This window comes from Leucopleurus acutus (assembly GCF_964270905.1).
Source record: "Leucopleurus acutus genome assembly, chromosome: 9".
In the NCBI taxonomy this organism is placed as follows: Eukaryota; Metazoa; Chordata; class Mammalia; order Artiodactyla; family Delphinidae; genus Leucopleurus; species Leucopleurus acutus.
Window position 1 is genome coordinate 23,090,053 of NC_139144.1, and position 26,660 is coordinate 23,116,712.

Genomic DNA, 26,660 nt, shown 5'->3' on the forward strand with positions numbered 1-26,660 from the left:
GACTAGCCACATCTGAAGTGCTCAATAGCCACATGAAACTACTAGCTGCCATATTAGTGCAGGTCTGGAATGCATTAACATATTTAATAAGCCAGAGAAAATTACCTTTGACCCAGATATGATCATTGTGTCTTTGAGAAGGTTGTTGTTTTCACAGGCACCAAGCTTCTGGAACTTCAGGAAGAGTCTGAGTGGCACAGGGAGGGTGGAGCGGCTGTCTAGTCAGGTTGGTCACCTGCAATCAGTGTCACACATGGGACAGTTGTTCTCACATGCACCGAAATAAATTGATACCTATTTTCAAATCCTCAGGAATCACAGTGATTAGTTTCATATTGTGAAAAATGAACAAAGTGATATGAACATGCTATAGACTGAACGTTTATGTCTCCCCAAAATTCATATGTTAAAACCCAATCTCCAATGTGATGGTATTAGGAGGTGGGGCCTTTGGGAGGTGATTAGGTCATGAGGGTGGAGCCCTCATGGACGGGGTTAGAATACTTACGATGAAGACTCCAGAGAGCTCCATTGCTCCTTTCATCATGTAAAGGCACTGTCAGAAGATGGCCATCTATGAATCAGGAAGTGGTGCTCACCAGACACAGAATCTTCCTGCACTTTGATCTTGGACTTCCCAGTCTCTAGAACTGTGAGAAATAAGTTTCTGTTGTTTATTAGTCCCCCAGTCTATGGTGTTCTGTAATAGGAGTCCAAATGGACTAAGACAGAGAGTAAGTCATGGACTAACTGCTGCCATGGCTTGTCTCAAACCACAAAACCTTTTAAATCCTTAGCTGAGAAAGACTCCAGGGGAGACTTCGGGAGACATGAGTAGAGATTCAACAGGCGGCCCTGCTATCTTTCTGAATTTTACCATCCCTTTGAGATTCTCTCTTTGGTTACTGTTATATCTTGCATCCTTATCTAAATAAAGCCTGTCCCCAAAAATGACATATCAAATGTATAGAAAATCATAGATGGCTAGTATCTTGGTTGGCTTGGACTGCTATAATAAAATACCATAGACTGGGTGGCTTAAATAACAAAAATTTATTTTCTCAGTTCTGGAGGCTGCAAGTCTAAGATCAGGGTGCCAGCATGGCTGAGCTCTGTTGATGGCTCCCTTCCTAGCTTGCAGATGGCTGCCTTCTCACTGTGTCCTCACTTGGCAGAGAAAGAAAGAGAGCAAGCTGTCTGGTGTCTCTTTATATGAGGGTGCTAATCCCATCGTGAGGATCCTACACTCATGACCTCATCTAAACCTAATTATCTCCCAAAGGCCCCATCTCCAAATACCATCACACTGGGGAATAGAGTTTCAAAATATGAATTTTTTTAAAATAAATTTATTTAGTTATTTTTGGCTGCATTTGGTCTTCGTTGCTGCATGCGGGCTTTCTCTAGTTGCAGCGAACGGGGGCTACTCTTTGCTGCAGGGCGTGGGCTTCTCATTGCAGTGGCTTCTCTTGTTGTGGAGCATGGGCTCTAGGCATGCGGGCTTCAGTAGTTGTGGCTCATGGGCTAAGTAGTTGTGGCTCACGGGCTCTAGAGCACAGGCTCAGTAGTAGTGGCGCACGGGCTCAGTTGCTCCATGGCATGTGGGATCTTCCCAGACCAGGGCTTGAACCCGTGTCCCCTGCACTGGCAGGTGGATTTTTAACCACTGAGCCACGAGGGAAGCCCCTCAATATATGAATTTTGCAGGGACACGGTTCAGTCTATAGCAGCTAGTAAATGTAAGAAAACTAACTTAACTGCACTGAAAAAATGAAATGTAGATGAAAATGAATTATTTTCATCAAATCAACAAATATAAAAATGTTTTAATTCTCAGTGTTGGCAAGGTGAATGGGACACTCCCACTGGCTATCAATAAAAGTATAAACTGATAATATCTTTTTAGAAAAGCAATTTTGAGAAATGTATGAAGAGCTTCAAAATACACATTTTGATTCTATTTCTAAGGAAATAGAGGTGAAGATATGTACATTTCATCATTAGTAGTGATAATATGTATATCATATAATTTTTAATAAAGGGAAAAAGTTAAAAACACCTAAATGCCCAGCCATTTATAAATTGTAAACATTTATGGTATAATTTTATGCAATAGGTTATCAACCAACCTCAATACATGATGTTTTGAAGAATTTTTGGTGGCATGGAAAAATGTTCGCAATGTAATAACTAGCCAGGAATAAAAAAAGGTATATGTAGGTACTTCCCTGGTGGCACAGTGGTTAAGAATCCTCCTGCCAAAGCAGGGGACACGGGTTCGAACCCTCGTCCAGGAAGATCCTACATGCCGTGGAGCAACTAAGCCCGTGCACCATAACTACTGAGCCTGCGCTCTAGAGCCCACGAGCCACAACTACTGAGCCCGCATGCCGCAGCTACTGAAGCTGGCGTGCCTAGAGCCCATGCTCTACAACAAAGAGAAGCCAGTGCAATGAGAAGCCCATGCACTGCGATGAAGAGTAGCCCCCGCTCACCACAACTAGAGAAAGCCCGCACGCAGCAGCGAAGACCCAACGCAGCCAAAAATAAAATAAATAAATTTATTTAAAAAAAAAACTGTAGTATGATCCTAATTTTAATTTTGTAAAAATATATGTATTGAGGAAAGACTGAAATTAAAATTTTTATTAGAGGCTATTTCTGGTTGTCAGGATGATGGTTGCTTTTTATTTTCTTTGTATTTTTTTTCAACTTTCCAAATTACATAGAACATATATATTTTTATAATCAGAAAAAGTTCATATATTTAAACAAAATAATGAAAACAGGCTTATGTGTAGGGAAAAGTGCCTCCTTTTTTGCTTTCCCATACTATTATCAAGTGAAATTTATTGATGGAGAATTAGAAAAAAAACATACAAAGAAAGCATAGGAAACATAAAAACACTCATTGCTGGCAAGTGCTGGTTTCTCAGTCTAGGAAACCAGCTGGCTGGCCAGTTTGCAGGCCTGTGTCTGGTCTCCCTGGGACGAGAGCCCTTTTCCTCTGGCTGCTGTGCCAGCTGAGGTCTCCTGGACACCCTCTTTCCTAGATGGGTCAGCCTCTTTTCCTGCTTACGATGGCACTTCCATAAAATCTTCTCACTCTGCTTTCACGTAGGCCTGTGTGTGACTAATTGCATACTGATAGATTTCCAAAGTTTTTTTTTTCTTTTTTTAGCAGAATCCCAGGGTTCTAAGGACGCCTATGGGGGATGCTCTAGAGGTTAAGAAAGGATCTAGATTATATTTGGGGATTTTAATGAGTTTGGGGTATTTTTTTAAGATTTTTTTTTTCTGATTTAAAAAACAAAATTTGAAACCACTGTGATCAATCACAGGAAATAATCTCTTCCTTCATGGTTCATGTCCTCCATGTTGCAGCAAGTGAGTAGACCTCATAGACCATCAGCACCTAGCACAGTGTCATGCAACCTAGGTGTATTATTTATACAACAGATATAAACATAGAGACAGTTTTTTAGACCTTGGAGTCAAGTATTGTTTTAAACTTTAATTTTAGATTTGAAAAAAAAAAAGTGAACTAAATGATCAAAGACTTGGGAATTTGGGCAATAAAATATTTACTTTCTATATATTATTCTAAGATTTGGCAAAAGTATATTTCAGAAATTCAAAGTTTTTTAAAAAAACTATCTACATGTAGACACTGAGAGCCTGCGCCTCGATACAGTTGTGGGGAAACTGAATATTGCCTTCTAATTCTTCACTCTCACTATATTCATTGTTTCTCTCTCTGAGAACTCTGAAATACTCATCCCACCACCGTTGGAATCTCCTTCCTTGGAGATATTCCTTCCAAAAGACATCTATATTTTAAAAGCTATCACTAAGCTAGGAGTCCATACAATGAAGCCCTATTGGTAGAATATCAAACAGTAGGTTATCAGAAGTATTTAGAAATCTGTTTCTCTTTCAATTTTCTACATACTAGGCAGAAGTCAGCACACTGTCTACAAACAAGGCCTGCCCCATAGGGACCAAAGATGGGCAAGATATTAAGGGTATAATGTCTACAAAACTCTTTAGCCCCTACATATAAAGATTGCAACTGCGAGTGTGAGAAAGTGTTAGCTCAGGTTTCGGTTTAACAACTAGGAAAGATTAAAGGAGTTTGCAAAACTAGATCTGTCCAGCAGAGGGCATGTTTAAGTTACAAACCATGATCTTTATGCAAAGTTTTCTATTTTTAGAAATTAATAAATAAATACATGTTTTTAAAAATTCTTATGCAGTTTTTATGCTTTGTGTTTCTTTCATGATTAAGTTTCCAATCTGTATTTTAAAAAAACGTATTTATTTCTAAATCACATAGACTCTACTCTCAGAAGTTTTTTTAGAGACTAATAGCTGCAAATACTTGCCAGAGATGCAAGAATCAGGAATTACTAAATATATGAGCAAGAGACCACAAGCTTATGTAGACGAGAAGGAACTGGTCACACTAACTCATTTGGCTGGACCCTGGGACTAGAAGGTTGTGGCTTCCCCTGAGGGCAGTTACGTTTGCTGTGTTCCCTTAGCCCAGCCAGCCAGTTCATAGATGCAGTTCCAGAGGAAAACCCATGGTACACTTAAACAACCCAAAGGCATATGACAACCCAAAGGCTTATTATTTCTTCAGTAACAATTCACCTCCTCATCTAGGGATTACATGGCTGGTGACCACCTCCCTGTTGGGCCAGGCACAATCCCACAGGTATTAGGATCCTGCTTTTACTGTCTTGCTCTCACCTCATAGAGACCTCGTCTCCTCTCCTGTCCAGTCTGCCTTAAAACCCCTCAAGTTCTGGCCTTGGGGGCATCTTCCTGTCCCTGGGGTTCCTCCTTAATGGCTAAATCCAGTTGATCCCTTTTGATAATCTTCAATATGTTTTTAGTTATAGAGTTTCTTAAATAAAAATTTGGCACCCTCTATTTAAATGTTGACAAGACACAGAACCCCCTTTATTTACAAATTACTAACTTCCATAGAAAAACATTAAGACACTCCTAGAACTACAGCATGCCAACACCGTCTCTACTACAGATGGGGATGGTGAGCATTTCTGAGATGGCACTTTGGACTTGTTGTGGGGGTTGGAGGGTAGGGAGGTTGAAGGGACTTTGGACAATGTTTAGAAACTTAAGCCTCTTCCTAAGTAAAGGGGTTTCTGTAACTATATGGTGCTGACATTGCAATTTTAAAAGCAATCTCATCTGGAGAAAAAACAAGGTGTAAACTATATGTTGATTACCGCCTACTTGAAAGAAGAATGTGTTTGGGGGTTGGCATATGAATAAAATATTTTGGAAGAGATAACGTGAAAAAAAACCTCTCAAGTTCTGGAGAAAGATACACATGCACACAATTTTGTTTGAGTGCACGGCATGGGCCAGGGGGGAGTCCGAGGTTTGTAGTTTAAAAACGTGCTGGCTCTGTGAATCACTTGGCCCTTCTCTGCCTCATCTGTGAAATCCAGAAGCAAGAATATACCCTCTAAAAGTCGAGGTCAACCCTAGAGGGATCTTGGAAACACACTGAGCTGCGACTCTCTGTTGTATGGCCATCTGTGATCTTGGCCATGTCATTGATCTTGCAGGGGTTTGATCATGAATGACCTATTGTGTCTAGAGGAAGATCCAGTCCTGGGTCCCGGTATGGAATTCTGACATCGTCACAGAGTGACTCTGCCTGCTTCTCTTTTACATTTATCCTCCATTCCAGCCAAACTGGTTTGTGCCCCTGAGGTTTTGTTCTTGCCAAGAGGAAGACCCTTGCCCTCTCCTTACCAGTTGAAAGTTTCTCCAACTGCTGAGGACCCCACAAGCATTTGGTAATCACTTTTATCTCTGCCCTCATGAAGCAATTATCTTCTATATTGCTATTTAGGCCCTTAGCATTTTTCCTATGTTTATCTGAGTATCTAAAAAGATAAACAAGACTTGCTCTCTCAAGTGTCTTATGTCTACCCATAGTTCTAATATACATTTCCTACCTTGCTATTTATATTTAAACTATTGTTCTATCAACTTCTCTCTCCTAACCATTTCTCTCTCCTAACCAAGACCAAATGCATTGGTCTTAAATCTCTTCCAATAGACTTGGTATAAAGTCTCTCTTTCTCTGTCATTACACTGGCCTTTGAATGGCACAAGGGAATATTTAAAAATTTATTTTCTCTTTGTCCAAGTCTTTTCCTGTAATGGAAGTGATAATTAGCAGTGGAATGGTTTAAAAAATGATGATGGCTTGCTATCATTATTATCTATTGAGTACTTATTTTGTGCTAGAAAACAATTCAAAGTACTTTACATATATTAATTCATTTAATTATCATGATAGCCCTATGATATATATACCTTTATTATCCCATGTATGGTTAAGGAAACAGAAGCACAAGAGAAGTAGCTTGTCAGAGGTTACATACCAGAAAATTACAGATCCAGGAGTTAAACCCAGAGGACTCCATTCACTGCATTATCTTGCTTCTTGTAAGATGGGTAGTACTGAAAAGGAGTAGAAACAACCGTCTTGGCTAAACCCTTCTTTGTCCTCAGTACCCAGACAGTTTTCAGAATATTTGAGAAATATTCTGGACTGAGATTAGGGAGGCAGAGGCAAAGAAAGTGGAGGATTGCACAATTGTTTTATGAATTTACAAGACTGAGAAAGCCAAGTAAGTCATGGTCTTTTTTTTGTCCTTGACCATGTAAGTTTTTACCAAGAAGGCTAGCAATAATAAAGCCCTACTCATCGTTTTTTGAGAGTCAAACATTCATTTTGCAGGCATCTTGCATATTTTGTCTCTCCTTATAAAGACCAAGCTAATGGTTTCATAGCAGAAAAAAATATCTATTGATTCACTAACTATGCTTTCATATTTGCATGGAGCTATGCACTGTTCACACATTAAGATGTGAAACCCCAGGATATTTTATTTTGCCCAGTGGGAAACTATGAACAGTGAGATTTGTTATGCAAAAAGTGAACATTTGAACTATGCTAGTTCCATATGACTTTATTAGCACTCCATAGACTTATCCTTTCAACTTGATTTGATTTCTGCGGGATAACTTTTCAGGAAAAGTAGTTTTCTGATCTGTGGAGCTTGGAAATATAAAGAAATAAGCAACTTCTCATATTCATTTATCAGATCCCAATTTTCTCAATAATTTACTTTAAAGCTGAATTCCAGTAAGGCTTCAGTGTGATAGGAATCAACTGGGGAGCCAATCAAAATGCAGGTTTCTAGACCTCATCTTCTGAGACCAATTCATTCCCCAGGTTATTCTGCTGCAGATGTCCTCTGGGTACCAGACTAGGATCAAGGGGAGAATGTGGAGTAGGGAGTAGAGAAACTCAGTACTCTAGTGATCGAGGCACAGAAGGGCTAGAAAGCAGATGGGCTTTTCATCAGGGCTATTTAGGGAGCTGTCTGAAGTCTAGCCTCCAGGGAATAGACAACTTCAGCCCTTAGGTAATAGAAGACTATTCAAATCCAGCTTGACAACTTTGGTGAGAACACTGATCTCCCGTATCACTATATTCTGTAGGTCTGGGGCAGAAGGAAATTAGTCTGCAGATGGCTGAGTGCTCCCTGTAAGCAGCTGGGGTGGGGCTACATCGGAGGCAGAGCTGGGAAGGGAGAAACATCGAGGTCTTACCCTTTGGCCATAGCACTAGGGGCTAGGTTCCCAGCCCGCAGGTTGCACACTAAGGCGGTGCGGGGGGTGGGGTGGGGGGACATGGAGCTACTGCAAATGGGAAAATGTGCAGGTTCAGTCAGGAGAATTATGGTCTTATGTGGAGGAACACTATGAGAACTGCTGAGAGTCTAAAACCCAGGACCCCCAGGCCTGGATCTGTTGACACTTGGCTCATGGAGGTAGATGGGAAGAACTCTGCATGACTCAGAGGTGGAATTATTTTGTTCATGAGACAGAGGAGTAGGAAAAAAGCCAGCAAGAGGAGGCCCTATGTGGAGGAAGGGCCAAAGAGAGAGCCTCACCCACTATACACACATACACATCCCCACACCTGTACCAGGAGACCCACCAGTGAACCAAAGAGAAATGTCTAAGCACTCCAGGTGGTTTCTGTGGGATGTGTGCTGTAACTCTTTTTCTCTTTCTCAAATGGAGAGGTATTCAATATATGACTCACCAATACATTTTTGGGTTTTTTTTTTGCGGTACGCAGGCCTCTCCTGTTACGGAGCACAGGTTCCGGACGCGCAGGCTCAGGGGCTATGGCTCACGGGCCCAGCCGCTCGGCGGCGTGTGGGATCTTCCCGGACCGGGGCACGAACCTGTGTCCCCTGCATCAGCAGGCGGACTCTCAACCACTGCGCCACCTGGGAAGCCCCACCAATACATTTTTTAAATTTACTTTATTTTATTTACTTATTTTTGGCTGCACTGGGTCTTCATTGCTGTATGTGGAACATATATATATATATATATATATATACACACACACATATATATACATATATACATATATACATATATATATATATGGAGCGTCCTTTCCCTCCACCCATTAAAATCACTGATTCAATTTCCATTATATATATATAATGGAAAATAACTCAGCCATAAGAAAAGAATGAAATAATGCCATTTGCAGCAACATGATGGACCTAGAGATTATCTTACTAAGTGAAGTAAGCCAGAAAGAGAAAGACAAATACCATATGATATCACTTATATGTGGAATCTAAAATATGATACAAATGAACTTATTTACAAAACAGAAACAGACACAGAAAAGAAACTTATGGTTACCAAAGGGAAAAGGAGGAGGGGGAAAAGATAAATTAGGAGTTTGGGATTAGCAAATACAAACTACTATATATAAAAAAGATAAACAACAAGGTCCTAATGTATAGCACAGGGAATTATATTCAATATCCTATAATAAACCATAATGAAAAAGAATATATCTATATCTATATCTGAATCACTTTTCTGTACACCAGAAACTAACACAACATTGTAAATCAACTATACTTCAATAAAAAAGGAGTTCCTCATATTTAAAAATGGTAGAAACCATTGATCTAAGGTAATCACAACTATTTCTTCAATTGGACTGTCCCTTCCTGGACCAGGGATCTAACCCGTGACCCCTCACATAATGCAACAACTCACCATTTACAACGGAATTTTTTTTAAGAGTAAAGGTAAACTGCATGTTGCTCTGGTAACATTTGGTAACACTGAATAAACACAGAGGGGTATCTATAAAGCACATTTAGTTTAGAAACTGTCACATTATTTGACTTTGTCTGACAGAAAGTCTCTTGCTTAGTAAGAACATGCAAATCCAGAAACACTGATTCCATTTCATTTTCCCAGGCTCTGTTATGTGGTCTACTTGTTACATGTCCTGAGGATCCCCTGAGGTATTTAGAGAAAATGATCACCGCTGTAATGGAAAATGGTCTTGAAAGTCTTCTCTGGTAAGTATTGTTTTGATTTATGGTAGGGAGATATTTTATTTTGAAGGTAAAACACTCATTGTACACTATCAAAAAAGGTCTTGCTAATGAATGTTTCCAATCTTAAGATTGTCCAAGAATCCCTCCATAGGCATATATATATATATATATATATATATATATATATATATATATATATATATAAAATCATCATGATTGTTTATTGAGCTAGGACATTTAGTTACCCCAAGTAGTTTTCAGTCTGTTATTTTTTTTTTTTTAATAAATTTATTTATTTATTTATTTTTGGCTGTGTTGGGTCTTCGTTGCTGCACGTGGGCTTTCTCTAGTTGCAGAGAGCGGTGGGTATTCTTCCTTGCGGTGCACGGGTTTCTCATTGCGGTGGCTTCTCTTGTTGCTGAGCACAGGCTCTAGGCGTGCAGGCTTCAGTAGTTGTGGCTCGCGGGCTCTAGAGCACAGCCTCAGTAGTTGTGGCGCATGGGCTTAGCTGCTCCGCGGCATGTGGGATCTTCCTGGACCAGGGATCTAACCCGTGATCCCTGCATTGGCAGGCGGATTCTTAACCACTGTGACACCAGGGAAGTTCCCCTCCATTGGCTTTTAAGTCCCCCAAACTTCAATAGGAAAAATTTCTCCACTGGTTCTTAAGTGAGAAACATAGCACACTCTCATCAACAACGTGTGCTCATAGGACAGTTTATTTCAAGTTGAGGATGAGGACAGGGTGAGGATGCTTCTTGGGGAGCACAGCAGAATCCTGAGGGGGGAGTGGTTTGAAAAAGCCCTCCAGGTGATTCTGACATGCCTCTCCCAAGGGGAAGTGTTTTTCCTTCCCTTCCCTTCCCCTCCACCCATTAAAATCACTGATTTAATTATGGAACTAATTACTATGAAATGAAATTAATTTTTGACTGCATTTTATGATTTTATTAAAGGGATATGTGCATTGATCCATCAATGAAACCCAAAACTCAGAGACTGTTGGAAACTTACGTGGAACAACTTTTTGGACTGGATGATCAGCTGGTAAGTATTATTAACCAAACACTCTACACTATACATCTTAAGTTTGGACGGAAGCTCTCAAAAAGATTTTAGATTTCACGAGAGGTGTGAGGTCACACTGTTTTTGAAATTGGAGCCACTCAGAAACGTGAAAGAACATCACATACACATATACAAACATCCCACCCCACCCCCCTACACACATATGCACAAAGCCACACTCATAGAAACCTCCCCAAATTTCCAAGAAGCATTTGGACAGGCAGTTATTCTTTCTCTTTCTGACAAAATCTCTCTACTAAATCTCCCCCTTTCTCCTTCTCCTCCTCTCTTGTATCTTTATAATGACAAAAATAGCATTATGGAAAGCTTTAAAGGAGGATATTTTCTTTCCGTTCTAATCTACTTCCTCTGTATTCCACGCCCCCTCCATTCTCTCTGCCATCTGCCTGGGAATTATGCTCACAAAGATATGGCCGAAACATTAATGAGACCTAACTTAAAAACCAGACCAAGTTAATGAAAGGAACAACCAGCTCCAACAGCTGGTTTTGATCCTGTAAAGAGGGGAAGGAAGTAATTCAGAATATGGAGACTTTCAGAACAAAGACTGTGCACCTGAGAGAAGCTAAAACAGCAAAAGGCATGTGGGGAGAGAAAGGGCAACACGAATTAGACGTGTGTGGGACCATGTGTCATACCTCTAGATCCCAGGCTGGTGTCTCAGTGAGCACAGGCAGGGCTAGTTGCTGGTGACGTCAGGCACTGAAAAGTAGAATCAAAGCCATGGTCACAGTGGGTGCTGAGAGCCAGGAACAAGGTGAAGCATCATTTAGAAGGATGGGTGGAGAGTAACACCAGATCCTAATCAGTGATCTACAACAGAGAGACAGAAATAGAGGGATGGGATATTTCTGCCAAGCCTGGGATGATTCAGAGGCACCAATACACTGGGAAGAACCCATATGTTTGATCATAGTTGATCTGCATCATGGTGTGTGGGTGTCTTAAAGACTTTATCAACCACAGAATTTTGATCCACTATGGAGTGCAGATATCTGCAAACTGTGTTCTTGGAGGTGTTTGGGGGCATCCTCAGGAGCTGCGGAGAGAAGACCCAGGGGATGGGATTCTTGGTCCTCTCCTCCCCACCCCTTATCCTCTAGAATAGTACTGCACTGAGTATAATGTCACATGAAAAAACGCTTGAAAACCACTGCTATAAGATACTAAAATTATTAAAAACCACTGATCTAGAGGGGTAAATATTATCAATATTTTGAAAATGACCTTATAAAATACAATCAGATTGTGTCCAATGTCTAGCTAGAAGCCCATAGAGAATCTTTACAAGTTTGCACAGAATTCTGAGACATTGTAGCTACTTCAAATCTAAAGTTTTATTTGAAAAGGAATTCATAGAGATATTTCATGACATTAAAAGCACAAAATATTGGAAGCTGATCCAGATTTAGAAAAGAGTATGACAATTCACCAAGGCATAGAAAGGCTGCCCACTTCATAAGTTAGAAAAAACAGAAAATAGATATGATTTCGCAAACCGTAAATCTCTAGGTGCCTAGGATTGCTTAGAGGGCTCAACCTAGGCTGGATAGACAATTCATTTCTCTTTCACCCTCAGAGAAAAACGAAGGTTTTCTTTTCCCCCACAAAGACATAAAACACTTTAATCCTCAATGTTTCTAATATTTTAAATTACAGTATACTAAATAAACATAGCTTTGCTCCCCCCCCCCATTTTTCTTTCCTATAGTTATAACTGCCAGTCAGAGTTTTTAATGGTTTGATAAAATATTTTACAGATCACACACAATTGTAATTTTCCCCATGGATTATTAAGATTGCTTTGCATGGTTTCAGCGTGCAGTCATTTTTATGGCCTCACGCTATGAAGTCCTCCACAGCAAGGACATGTCTATTTATAAATATGTATTTGTTTCTATTTGTGCAAACAGAGAAGATTGAATACAAGAAACTGTAAGCCAAACAGTTACAAAAAAAAAAAAAAGAGAAACTGCTCTCATGACAGTAGACAGAAAGACAGTTTAACTGTGTGTTCCAAGATTAAAGAATCAACCATTGTAAGGAGGAAACTAAATTCACAGACTTGATTCTCATTTCTTAGGAAATGAAATCTCCAGGTGGGCCTACTAATTACAAGAAGAAAAGGCATCTGTAACATTAAAAACATCTTTTTATTACAGAAGAATTTAAATATGACTCAAAAGTAGAGAGAATATATAATGATCCCCCTTCATTCAGCTTAAACAATAATCAACATTTTGCCAATCTTGTTAATTATTCTCCCCTCCCCCGTTTTGCTGGAGTATTAGAAAGTAAATCCCAGGAATTGTATTACTTTACCAATAAATACTTCAGTGTTCATCTTTAACAACAAATGGTGTTTTTAGAGAACGTAGCACAGTGCAATTGTCTATGAAATGTAATGAAATGAGCAATAATTCCTGAATGTCATCTAGTGATGATTACATTCAGATATATATAGACTCCATATTCAGTCCATATTTGGGTTTTCCAAATTGCCTCGAAAATGCCTTTTCACATATGGCTCTGTTAAGTTGAAATCCATACAGGGTCCGCACATTACACTTGGTTTGTTATGTATCTAATGTCTCTTGTCATCTGCAATATTACTCTTTCTTCTTCTTCTTTTTTTTTTTTTTGCTGTACGGGGGTCTCTCACAGTTGTGGCCTCTCCTGTTGCGGAGCATAGGCTCCGGACGCGCAGGGTCAGTGGCCATGGCTCACGGGCTCAGCCGCTCCGTGGCATGTGGGATTCTCCCGGACCAGGGCACGAACCCGTGTCCCCTGCATCGGCAGGCGGACTCTCAACCACTGTGCCACCAGGGAAGCCCTCTCCTTTCTTCTTTTTTCCCACGCCACTTATTTATTGAAGAAAACAGATCATCTGTCATGTAAAATGTCCCACATTCTCATTTCCTCTAGAATCCTTTCATTTGTTCTGTTTCTTGTATTTCCTGCAAGTTTGCAGTTAGATCTACAAACTCGATATTCAGGTTCTTTTTTCCTTCTTTTTCTCTGATGACAAGAATAATGCAGAGGAGATGTTGGGTTCCTTCTAATGCATTGCATCAGGAGGCACCCATGGTCTGCCTGACATTAACTAATTGCTTATTAGTTTCATCCTACAACACCCATATGATGGTTTTGAAATAACAATACCACAAGACCAGTAACCAAAGAACTATGGAAAGCTGTTTAAGAAAATTATGCAATTCTTTTTGCTTTTAAGATATATATATATCTTACCCGGTATTTTCATTAAAATAATACTTTTTTGTATGTTGATGGTCTTTTTTTTCTTTGATATAATTATGCTTTTTCAATTATTTGTAACATTACATGACAGCAAAAATCAAAACAATAAATGAGGAGTTCGCAGAGAAGTATTGTTCCCTTTCCTGCCTCTTTATCTACTCTATTCCATCCCTTTCTCTAGGTAACCAATTTCAGTAGCTTTTAGTTTATCTCTCCATTGCTTTTTTTTGAAAAAATATGAGCAAATACATGTATTCCCCTCCCCCTTGACTTCCTACACAGAAGTAGCAGACTACATATAGCCTTCTGTTTCTTGCTTTTCTCACTCAATATGTCCTAGAGATCACTCCCTTATACGACTTTTAAAATGATGCTATCAGAGAGAGCACTGAGTAACAAAACTCTAAAATCTAAATGAAAGATGTGGACTTAAAAAGTCTTACTGATATAACAACCAAAGCTTAACTATGAAAAGGAAACTTAACTTTATGAACCCAGGAGCTGGGGTTTTAATAATTTGGGAGAAGCAGACAGATCTTGTGCCCTAAACAAGATAACCACATCCTATATCCTTGCTGGTTTGCAAAAGTAGTCTTTTGAGATGGAGATCGTTTCCTGAGGAAGGATCAAAATAAGTGTTACTGTAATCTGGAAGGAATAAAAATAATGAAGTATAGAAATAGTGAAGATACAAACTACATTCATACTGTTTACTTTAGGATAAGTTTAAATATAAAATAAGTAATAATAGCTAATGATATAGCATTTATGTATGTGTGTCTGCTGTGTATGGCATTTGAGAGTTCTAAGGAACATCTTTGTAAGTTTTTAATTTAGTTTAAGTTGTTTCAGGGACTTTACCTAATGAAATTTGCAATAAACATTTACATGTGTAAGAAAAATTGATTTTTCCCAGTTGTACTGAATTAACTATGTGTTTATTAGACAGAGCTCTAAAATACAAATAGCAGTGAGTGTTTCCCTCCATGCACAAAAGCTCCTTGAACATTAAATGGTCTGTCAATAATTTGCAGAAGGTCAAAAAATAAGAAAACTACTCAGCATGAAAAATCCAATACTTATGTCAGGCCATGGTACTGTATTTTAGACTGTGCTCACTTCTGCATTAAAGACATGGTTTCTTTTTACTACTGTTGTTATTACTATTAGCTTTTATAGCCTATGAAAAATAATTCAGAGTTGGGAGGGATTTAAATTAATGCATTCAACACATATTAATAAACTCTTAGTCTGTTCAGGATGCTATAAAGAAAATATCATAGACTGGTGGTTACAAACAAGAGAAATTTATTTCTCACAGTTCTGGAGGCTGGGAAGTCCAAGATCAAGGTGCTGGTCGATTTGATGTCTTGAGAGCCTGTTTCCTGGTTCATAAACTGCTATCTTCTTGCTATGCTCTTACATGGCAGAAGGGGAGACGGAACTCTCTAGGGTCTCTTTTTGTTTATTTATTTTATTTTTGGCTGCATTGGGTCTTAGTTGCTGCATGTGGGCTTTCTCTAGTTGCGGTAGGCAGGGGCTACTCTTCATTGCGGTGCATGGGCTTCTCATTTCTGTGGCTTCTCTTGCTGCAGAACATGGGCTCTAGGCACGTGGGCTTCAGTAGTTGTGGTGCGTGGGCTCAGTAGTTGTGGTGCACAGGATCTAGAGCACAACAGGCTCAGCAGTAGTGTGGCACATGAGCTTAATTGCTCCATAGCATGTGGGATCTTCCCAGACCAGGGCTCGAACCCGTGTCCCCTGAATTGGCAGGCAGATTCTTAACCACCGAGCCACCAGGGAAGCCCATCTGGGGCCTCATTTTTAAAGGCACTAATCTCATTCATAAGAGCTCCACCCTCAAGACCTAATCACCTCCAAAAGGTCCCACCTCCAAATACCATCACACTGGGGATTAGGTTTCAGCAGATGAATTACGGGAAACACAAACATTCAATCTATAGCAAACTCCATACTATTTTGCTAGCATTATTCTAGAATGATACTATATGGGATATTAATAAAGCTCATGAATGAAATAAAGGCATGGTGCTTTAAAATATGGTAAGATGTGTTAAGACAATTAATAAATAATTTCTTGTTTCAAGGATTAACTGAGCAAAAAGAGGAATTGCCCACCAGAAGAAAAATTATGTTATAATATGCCAGAAACCAAAAATTATAATCTGAAGTTAATGATTAACTTATACTATACTAGGTACATCAAGTATTATAGAAGTAAAACCTTTTTTCTATAGGTATTATTTAAATATGTCCATTTTCTCATATATAATAAAGTGAGTATCTTACAAAGTTAAAAATTAATGGGGGGATTTCCCTGGTGGCACAGTGGTTAAGAATCCGCCTGCCAATACAGGAGACACGGGTTTGATCCCTGGCCCGGGAAGATCCCACATGCTGTGGAGCAACTAAGCCTGTGCACCACAACTACTGAGCCTGCGCTCTAGAGCCCATGAGCCACAGCTACTGAGTTCACACACCTAGAGCCTGTGCTCCGCAACAAGAGAAGCCACTGCAATGAGAAGCCCAAGCACTGCAATGAAGAGTAGGCCCCGCTCTCTGCAACTAGAGAAAATGCTCAGCAACGAAGACCCATCACAGCCAAAAAAAAAAAAAAAAAAAGTAATGGGACCAATTACTACTGACATTAAAGAGCCATAAATTTGGTATCTGTTTGTAAGTTAGCATTAATGATTTGTAATGGTATTTCATTATCTTTTCATTTATTACAAAATTTCTCCAGGTCTCATCATCCTGGGATAGTAACGGTGTTGATAGGAGTATCCCAAATTTCACTGCTTCTAGCCCCTATCTTTATAACACAGGAGGTTGGTTTCTCCTTAAAATTCCAACCAATTGCTTCTGGGAATCTCAAAGCTGTCCTGTGTGAATTCAAGAAATCCAAGTGTCTCTGTCCTAAACCTGTGAAGCCATCTGAAGGTGGAGGCTTAGTGTTGCCGCTGTTGCCTTCCTAAGAGCTTTGATGTCCAATTGAGGTGGAGTAAAGATACCTATATTATGTTAACCTACTGTTAATATAATACTATCTTTACTCTTTAAAGAATGTACAGAAGGTACAGATGATTTCAGCAATCCTCAGTGAGCCATTCACACATTAATGTGTGTTATTGTGAATAACTGCAAGTGATATCTGCATCTCTTTCAGCATATTCCACAGTTTAGACTTTTAATTTATATAGTTTTCCTATTCCTGCTTGGCAAGTGAGGCATTCTTGTATTTTTTTTAACAGAGAATCTCATTTTCTACTTTTTTTTTTTTTTTGAGTTTGGGCTTAGCCCCTAATTTTATTTATCTATTTTTATTTTTATTTAAAAATTTTTATTGGAGTATAGTTGATTTACAATGTTGTGTTAGTTTCAGGTGTACAGCAAAGTGGATTAGTTATACATATACATATATCCGCTCTTTTTTAGATTCTTTTCCCATATAGGCCATTACAGAGTATTGAGTAGAGTTCTCTGTGCTGTACAGTATGTCCTTATTAGTTATCTATTTTATATATACTAGTGTGTATATGTCAATCCCAGTCTCCCAATTTATCCCTCCCTCATTTTCTACCCTTGAGAAGGCAAAATCATTCAGCTTAATAGTGACCAGCCAACCCACAACTATCAATATTTCCTATCAATATACTTGATAATAATAATGCCATAGTACTTACCTGAAAATGCTTTAAAGTAAGTGCAATATAATGGGAAAATTTTAAGCTGTGATTTTAACTTTAAAAAAAATGGGTAATAGGCATACACAATAAAATTCCAGAATATATAAATGGTATATAGTTCTTCTAGTCTGTTCCTGTCTCCCTACTGCCTTATTCTACTTCCCAAATGCAACCATCACTCTCATTCTCTTGTACATCTTCCAGAGGTAGCCTGTGCATTCCATTTATTTCTAATGCTTGTTATTTCATTTCTTTCTTTATTTTAGGTGACTCCAGAATTAATGATAAAAGCATGTACTTTTTATACTGGACGTTTACTGAAGACCCACTTTTAGTAAGAACATGATTTTTATACACTATTTCTTCCTCTTTGTGTTCTTATTCTTGACATTCTCCAGGTGAAGAACAGCTCACTTTTGGCCAGTTGTGCTGATTTTACCTGTTTAATCTTTTTTTAAATTAATTAATTAATGTGTTTATTTTTGGCTGCATTGGGTCTTCGTTGCTGCCGGCGGGCTTTCTCTAGTTGCAGCGAGCGGGGGCTACTCTTCATTGCGGTGCATGTGCTTCTCATTGCGGTGACTTCTCTTGTGGTGAAGCACTGGCTCTAGGTGCGGGAGCTCAGTAGCTGTGGCGCATGGGCTTAGTTGCTCCACGGCATGTGGGATCTTCCTGGACCAGGGCTCGAACCCGTGTCCCCCTGCATTGGCAGGTGGATTCTTAACCACTGTGCCACCACGGAAGTCCCTACCTATTTAATCTTGTTTCCACCATTTTGTATTATATATTTCTTTTATATTTAATTGGTTTTTACTTAGTTAAAAGATGTTCTTTACTTCTTTGAGGTGTCAGGTTTTTTTTTAATAGAACTTCAAAATTGAAAGTATAGGTCCACAATCCGCTTATCTGAAGCCCTTGAAGACAACATGTTTTGGAATCTAGATTCCCTTCCTAAGAAAAATTTTTAGAAAGGAAATCTCTGCACATACTGTGTACTGTATAACATGTTCAGTGGTGTCTGGGATGGCACGTTGGAACCAAACATATCTGAACATATTAGTATTTCAACAGTAAAACATATATGTATATTCTTACTAAGAAAAATGAAGAAAGACTATGAACAGCTATGTGTCAGATTCAGAGAGGTTTTGATGCAAAATTAGTTTAGGTCAGGTCTAGCTTTGCCCTTAAATAGGTTATGAAAAAAAAAAACTTTTAGATTTCAGAGCTTTCTGGGCTTTTGAAATGTAGACACGGGAAGTGCAAGCTTAAAGGAAATGCAAGGACTGGCTGTAAATAAAACAATAAAAATAACAATTTCTTTCATGCTGTGGTTTTTGAGGAGGTAAAGGAAGCCCAGTGTATTTCTTCTTCTCTCTCTCAATTTATTTACTAATGTATTGCCATAACATCAAAATATTATGTTTCTGTATTTTCTGCTTACAGCACGTGGAGAGAGATAGCAATACCTCCTACAAATGAAGATGACCTTCTGGCTGAAAAAATGGAAAAATCAATAGAATATGACAATTTCAGACTTAAAAAATGTGTATTTCATCACTGGCACTCTTTTGTGAAAGGTCGAAAAGAATGACTTAAAGGTAAATCCTTACATAGTAACAATTGGTTTTTTGTTTTCATGTATCCAAAGTTTCAACAAACTTAACAGTTAAACATAATTTGTACTAAAGAATTTTTTATTATTTTTATGTCTAGAGGATTGTCATGAAATGTAAAGCCACTAATTTAAAATATTTAATGAGATATGTCTCAAAGGGTTTTAGTGTAATAGAAAACAGCATATTTAAAATAAAATTCTGTATGTATTTGTGTGATATATATATACACAAGTTTCAATATAAATAGGGATCTACTATTAACTTTTTTACATAATAGAGAGCTGGTATAGATATAGATAGATTGATAGATATCAAAACTGACTATTTTTTGTAGAGAGCTCTTCATTCTTTATAGATATTTCATTTAATGAATACCTGAGAAAACTTAAAGAAAAATAAGTTTAAGTTTTACTTAAACCCTTGATAGTTGTAATGAGTGGACAGTGTATGTATGTGCTCTTAGGAGCAAGAACAGAGATTTTATCCAGCTCACTAGATACTGATTTGTTTATGGCTGCTGCAAATCAGAGAATCATTTCCTCTTGATTGGCTCCTGTTGGTACCTCAGAGTGGACCCTCTGATGGTTTTAACATAAGGGTAGTGGGTCTCTATTTCTGAGAGGAAACAATTATCTAAGAGTGGTGTCTCCAAGGCCTGCCTTAATCATCCTCCTTCCCAGCCTGGCCCCTATGTTTGAGCTTTGGACCCCTGGTTAAAAAAAAAAAAAAAATATATATATATATATATATATATGGAACAATCTATTTAATCATAGGGTATTTGACTAAATCAGAATACTACCTCATGATTGTATTTCTACGAATAAATTTGGAAGTTCTGGTTTTACAAAGAACAGATTTGTTAAAAAAGAAATGATATATATCTTGACATTTTATTGCATCTATTATATCTTAATTTATAAGGGCAAAGGTGATGTTTACAGGTTAATAAAGTCTCAGGAGTACTATCTACTGCTGTCAAAAGTAATTTCATATGTAATTAAAATAAAAAACTATCAGATGCAACATTGGTTCATATTATAAATATGATAGAATAGTAAACACTTTGTTTTTTGAGAGCAGCTTTAACTATATACAGTAATCTAATGCACTTTCTTCAGATACACTACTGCGGGTACAACAGATGTTCTACTGCTACAAGCTGATAATTATCCTAACTAAATGGAGGGATAAAGCAAGACATAAGTATAAAGAGAGAGAAGATGAGCTGGTATGGCATATTGGAAACAATTTTTTTAGAAACTGAATTTTGCTGTTACATTGATGTTGCCTCAGATAATAATGCTGTGTGGAAAACACTAAAGTCCTGAATATATATACTTTTAATGGGGTCCTTGTTCTTTTAACTTAGTAATTTAAATGTCACCTCAGCTACCCAAAAATATTTCCTAAAAAATTTTGTTGTTTCATTTGAACTATGAACATCAAGGAAAAATCTTTTTAACATTTTGTTTAAATTTATTGATAAAGACACCAAGATTTTTTGTTTAAGCAAGTGTTTAGGTGGATATAGATGTCTAAAGTGGAAGAGAAACTGTTTGATATGATTGTAACAGAGAAATAAATGATAAAGACTACATTTATTCTTTTCTAGATAAGATTAAATTGCTTTTTATTCTTTTTCAACATTCAATTTAATAAATTATAATCGTAATACTAAATTATTTTTTAAACTACTAAATTGCTAAATTTAAAGGATCATTCTTAACTGGGACACCCATTAGGAATTAAATCAATCAAAACAGAGGATCCGGGCTTCCCTGGTGGCGCAGTGGTTGAGAGTCCGCCTGTCGATGCAGGGGACACGGGTTCATGCCCTGGTCTGGGAAGATCCCACATGCCGCAGAGCGGCTGGGCCCGTGAGCCATGGCTGCTGAGCCTGCGCGTCCGGAGCCTGTGCCCCGCGGCAGGAGAGGCAACAGCAGTGAGAGGCCCTTGTATCGAAAAAAAAAAAAAAACAAAAAAAAACAGAGGATCCAAGCAAACTCCTCCAAACTTAAAAGTATCTCTAGTTTGCTTTAGCTATCAGTACAGTATATTATCATTTAATATTGTTTTAGAATATTCATAGTAACTAGTAGGAACAGACATAGAAACACGCTGGAATTTTTTGTAGTTACATTATTTAGTAGGTAATGTTTTATTAATATTCTTTGAAATACAAAGTTGGGATAAATAGGAAAGAGAAAAATACGAAGAAATTAACCCCCCTGTTTTATGGTTGCCCTGTGTAGGGGAAGATCAATGCCTCTCCCCCAGATTGTTTCAGATATTGACACTGACGATACTATGTATGTACCAAGAGAGTAAGAAAAGATTTATTACTCACATAATGCTTGAAACAGTGCTAGAGTCTGCGGAGGAGACTGAGACGCATAAAGCATTGATCATTCTTACTCTCTAGAAGTTTACCATCCCCTGGTATTGAACTGGTGTTCTTACCAGATGTCCTCTAGCACCTGCCTTTTGTGGACTACATTTTCAACATTGCCAGTTAAATGGTTGTACTTTGGGTACCACTGTTTTAGTCTGGGCATTCTGTGTTTTCCACCACTTCTTGTACTAAGCTAATGTTTTGACCTGGCCCCTAGCCTGGCCATTGATTGTCTAATGGTGAAAAGGTAACTGTGCATGACCAGGCTGCCCCTTTTACATCCCCTTAAACTGAACATCCCTGAGAGCAGGCAGTACTGTTTTCTTAACCATCCCCATACACTGAGCACAATGTTTTGTAGTAGTTGATACATATTAATATATATGATAATAATATCCTCAATATAGATATGTATTAAATAGTTAGAGAAAATATTTTCTTTTAGCTATGTGATATCTTGGCCTAACAATATTACTAGGCCAGTATTCACTAGGGTGGAGTGAGGAAGGCAGGTGTCTGCTGGGAGGAGAGGCAGGGAACACTTGTATGTGCTAGCTCTCCAATGTGTGCTCTTCCTTAGGCTCTAATATATCCATATATTACACCAAAATTGTGTGTATGTGTGTGTGTGTGTGTGTGTTTGTATGGGTACAACACTTATTTACCCTATGGGTGTTTTTTTGATTATGCAGTTTTAAGGAACGTATTGAAAGTTAAAATGGGGACTTCCTGTAATGATAGATTAGGCAGTTCTCCAAATTCTTTCCTTCTGACTCTCTCTTTTAAAAAATATTTATTTATTTATTTAGTTTTATTTTTAATTTATTTTTTTCATCTTTGGCTACACCATGTGGCTTGTGGGATCTTAGTTCCCCGACCAGGGATTGAACCCAGGCTCTCGGCAGTGAGAGCACAGAGTCCTAAGCAGTGGACCGCCGGGGAATTCCCCTAACTCTCCTTCTATAGCTCCATGCTAACCCTCACCCTTCTATGCCCCCACATACCAGTTCTGGCATTACCAGAACCTTGACTCTCTGGGATTCCGCTTCCTCATCTCTAAAAGAGAAGGCTGGACCACATCTTCAAGGTGACTGCCTATGCCAATGTTGTATGACAACTGGTGGAAATGATCTATAATGGTGATTCAGAGACTACACATTATTACACATGCTCTGGACAATGATAATTTATATAATGACAATGATGATAATAAATAATGTTTAATTGGTGCTATGATTGTATCAAGCACTGTGTTTTACATGTATCATCTCATTTAATCCTTACAAGAGTTCCATGGAATTTGTAAATTATTTTCATGGCAGATGTTAAAGCATGAACTTCAATTTAAAAAATGGAGAAGCAAGTTAAAACTCAGAGTAAATTCTAAAGAAGAATATATTTCACCTGAACAAAATGTGTCTGAAGTCTTTCTTGTAGGTGCAATTCCTGAATTTGACGTTTCACAGTTACCCAAAAGAACAGTATTACAGGTTCGTATGAATTCATATCTTAACTAGTTATTTTCACAATGTTTGTTTAAAGAGTGGTTTTATGAAACTTGCATGAATGATGGAAGCCATATTTTGAAGAAAAGTATTTTTTACAACTAGCTTTGGGCTATTTCATTTTTTGGAAGTCATCAATTTGGATGGCTGTAAATTGTTATAACAATCAAAAATGGAGAAATTAAAGCTATAGTAAATAAGAATGAAAGGAATGTCTTTCTTTCCTTCCTCCTTCAAGCATATATTGTCATTTAAGGTACAACAGATTTTAGATAACCCAATGCTTATCTTTTAATCACTAATCCCTAATCTTTTAATCTTAACGTTATACCTACACTCCAGAATATAAATGGGGCTTGTCATATTGCACCTTTCAGTTAGTTAAAATATTTATGCCTATCATCTTTCTTCCATAGATCATGAGTTCATAACAACAAGAATCATGTATCTATAGCTTACAACTCATTGAACTGATCTCTGAAATATAAGCCATAATTCCAACTACTGGTTATATTCTTTCCTATTTTGATAAATAAGCAATTTCTACTTTGTGGGACTACCTGATAAATGGTGGAAGAGTTGTAAAATATCGTCTTATTCTGGTTGATGGCAGATTTACGTTATAAAATTCCATGTATTAAATTCATCCTTCTAAATGTAGAGACTTGAGCTCAAGTTATTTTGGGAAACAAGATATTTATACCTATATTTATATCTAATCTTGCACTTTATGTATGGCATAGAGTTAGGATGTGGACATTTTTGTCCACTGTTTCCTCTTTATAAATTGTCTGCTCATCTCTTGCTTGCTTTTAAATTGGAATTCTTATAATTTTCTTACCGTTCATAATAGCTCTTTATATACTGGTAATATTCACCCTTTTCCTGGAATGTATTTGAGATTTTTTTCCCCTACACTTGATGCTTGCTTTCAATTTTGCCCATGGAGTCTTTTGATGAGAGAAATTTTAAAGCTTTAAGTAACAGAGTCTATTACTGTTGCCCTAATTATTTCTCTTTTTGTGTCATATTAATGTCATTCTTAGCTATTTTTCTAAGCCATATCACACCCCTTCCTACACTTATGCAGCTGCTTTTTGTCTTTGAACTCCAACGTTTTGACTGCTGTTTCTTTATTTACATTGTAAGCAGCTGCATTTTTAATTTATTGCACATTATGCCTTAGAATAATTTTTTATCCCTTTACATACGATGTAAGAACCTAACAAGAGCACGCTTTCACTTCCCCCCTCCTGCGCTTCATGCTATTATTGCCATGCATTTTATTTCTACGTATTTATAAACCCTACATTAGAATTTATTTTTGCTTTAAACAGTCAATTATATTTTATTCAGCATGTATTTTTCATTTTTAGCAATCTCAAACAGAAAAGTTGCAAGTACAACACAAAGAACTTTTTTTCCTGAACGAGTTGGGAGTAAGTTGCTGACATGATGCCCTATCATCCCTAAATATTATTGGTGTATTGACTATAACAAGGGCATCCTCTTACAGTCAGCCATCAAAATCCTCAGACCTAATTTGGGTATCCCCAATTATGCCAATAATGTAAAAGGATGCAGTGCAGAATCACACAGAACAGTTGATTATCATGGCCCTTCCTCTCCTTTAGTCTGCCTTTCTTTAATTTTCATTCCCTTGACATAAAGATCAGGCCAGGTTTACTGTAGAAGTTCTCTTAATTTGAGCTTGTTTTATGTTTCCTCAAGAATAGATTCAGGTTCTGCACATTTCCTGGAAATACCACAGACATCATGCTGTGCTCTTCTCACTGCATCCTATCGGTGGCACAGGATTTGGATTTGCCCAGGATTGGTGATTTCACGGCGGCTGCTTGTTGAAAGTGGTGTCTGCTAGGCTTCTCCACTATTCAGTTGCCCCCTTTGTAATGGATGTGCATTTCGTGGGTAGGTACTTTTCAATTATATAAATATACCCATTCCTCATCAAACTTTTAGTTTATTTATATCAGTATGGACTCATGGTTTTCTATTTTATTCAATGGGTTATAATCCATTACTATCACTATTTATTTTGGTGCTCAAATTGTTCCAGATTCAGTGGGAGTCCTTTCAGGTTGCCTTCTCTGTCCCTTTGATGTGTAACTATCATCCTCTGAGCACTTCCTTACTTTATAGCACAGCATGATGTCCCAGGCTCCTCTTGTACTTTCCATGCTCCACCCTGGATAGGTCATTTCTCTAGGACTCTTTGAGTCCTTTTTAATGGAGAATTGTACATAGGCACCAAGATTTGAACTCTATCTGTGTTCATCACCATTGAAGTGCTGCTTCTCCCATGCCTTCTCAGTAGACAGAACTAGAGACTGTAAGTAGGAACACACATATACATATTCCCCCCCATATCTATGTACCTCTATATACCTAAAAAACCTAAACTAAACCTAAACTGTATGTGGATACTTCCAGGTCCAATTTAGCACCACAGGGCTCATACTAGTCTTCTCCTTTTACATATCTGCAATGTCCTTCTCCAACAGTGAGAATCCCAGCTCTCATTATTCATGTAGTTACTTATTTGATCACTCCCCCCGTGTGGAAGCAGTCACACACGTGGCTGCCACTGTTCCCTCCCTGTGTGGATACCTTCCTCATCCTGCTCAGGTTTTGACACTGCTTGCCATGCAGAGGCCCTCCTCATACTGCTTGGGCTCTGACATCCTATGCCAGTTGCTTTTCCTCCTATGTAGTTGCCTTTCTAACTTTGTTTGGGCTAACACGCCCTGCACTGAGTACCTTCCTATGTAGATGCCCTCCTTACCCTACTCAGGCTCTGACGCTCCATGCATGGGCTGCCCCTCTTTGGGGATGCCCACCTTATACTGAGTAGGCTCTGTCACCACATGCCACCCTCCTCCCCCAATAGAGCCACTCTCCACATCCCACTTAGCTCCTGGTATGTTATACAGGGTTTCACTTCCTCGGTTCCCCCTCCTTGTCCTGCTCAGGTTCTGACATCCCACAGTGGCTGCCCCCTCCTTAGGGACTTCCTCCTCATTCCTTGCAGACTTCAACATCTTACATTATACTTCTATGTGGACGAATGCCCTTCTCAGTCTGCTTGTTCTCTGACTGTCTGTGCTGGGCAGATGTCCTCTTCTTGGACTCCATCTACTCTGGGCTCCAGTATCCCACAGTAAGCCATGCTTCCTCGTTGTCTTCCTTTTTCCACTGGGGCTCTGATATTCTACTCTGGGACATTCCTCCTTGGGGACACCCTCCTCACCTGTTTTGTGCAAGGAAGGCTGCTCCACTGAGTGGATGCTCCCCTTTATGTACCCTAGTTCTGATGCCCTGTTCTGGGCCAACAGAGCCCCTTCTGCGCCCCTTACCCTGGCATGGATGCCTGCTTTGCTTGGACCAATCTAATGGCTTTAAGACTGAATTGTATTGAAAGAAGAAAGCGAAAGGGTAGTGGAAGGGATTCATTATTTTTTTTTAATATAAATTTATTTTATTTTTGTCTGGGTTGTGTCTTCGTTGCTGTGTGCGGGCTTTCTCTAGTTGCGGAGAGTGGGGGCTACTCTTGGTTGCGGTGCGCGGGCTTCTCATTGTGGTGGCTTCTCTTGTTGTGGAGCACGGGCTCTAGGCAAGCAGAC

The 26,660-nt window shown here is 38.5% G+C and overlaps 1 protein-coding gene across 1 annotated transcript in view; it reads left to right on the plus strand.

Moving 5' to 3' along the window:
* The window catches only part of FBXL13 (F-box and leucine rich repeat protein 13), a gene marked incomplete at both ends in the record, with an annotated part of 183,419 nt that overhangs the window by 6,440 nt on the left and 150,319 nt on the right, over nucleotides 1-26,660 (plus strand). The window contains 7 exon segments of the mRNA XM_082846252.1: nucleotides 9,364-9,467; nucleotides 10,403-10,493; nucleotides 17,767-17,834; nucleotides 18,947-19,091; nucleotides 19,095-19,101; nucleotides 20,241-20,350; nucleotides 22,837-23,004. Coding sequence (XP_082702378.1) covers nucleotides 9,364-9,467; nucleotides 10,403-10,493; nucleotides 17,767-17,834; nucleotides 18,947-19,091; nucleotides 19,095-19,101; nucleotides 20,241-20,350; nucleotides 22,837-23,004 — 693 coding nt within the window.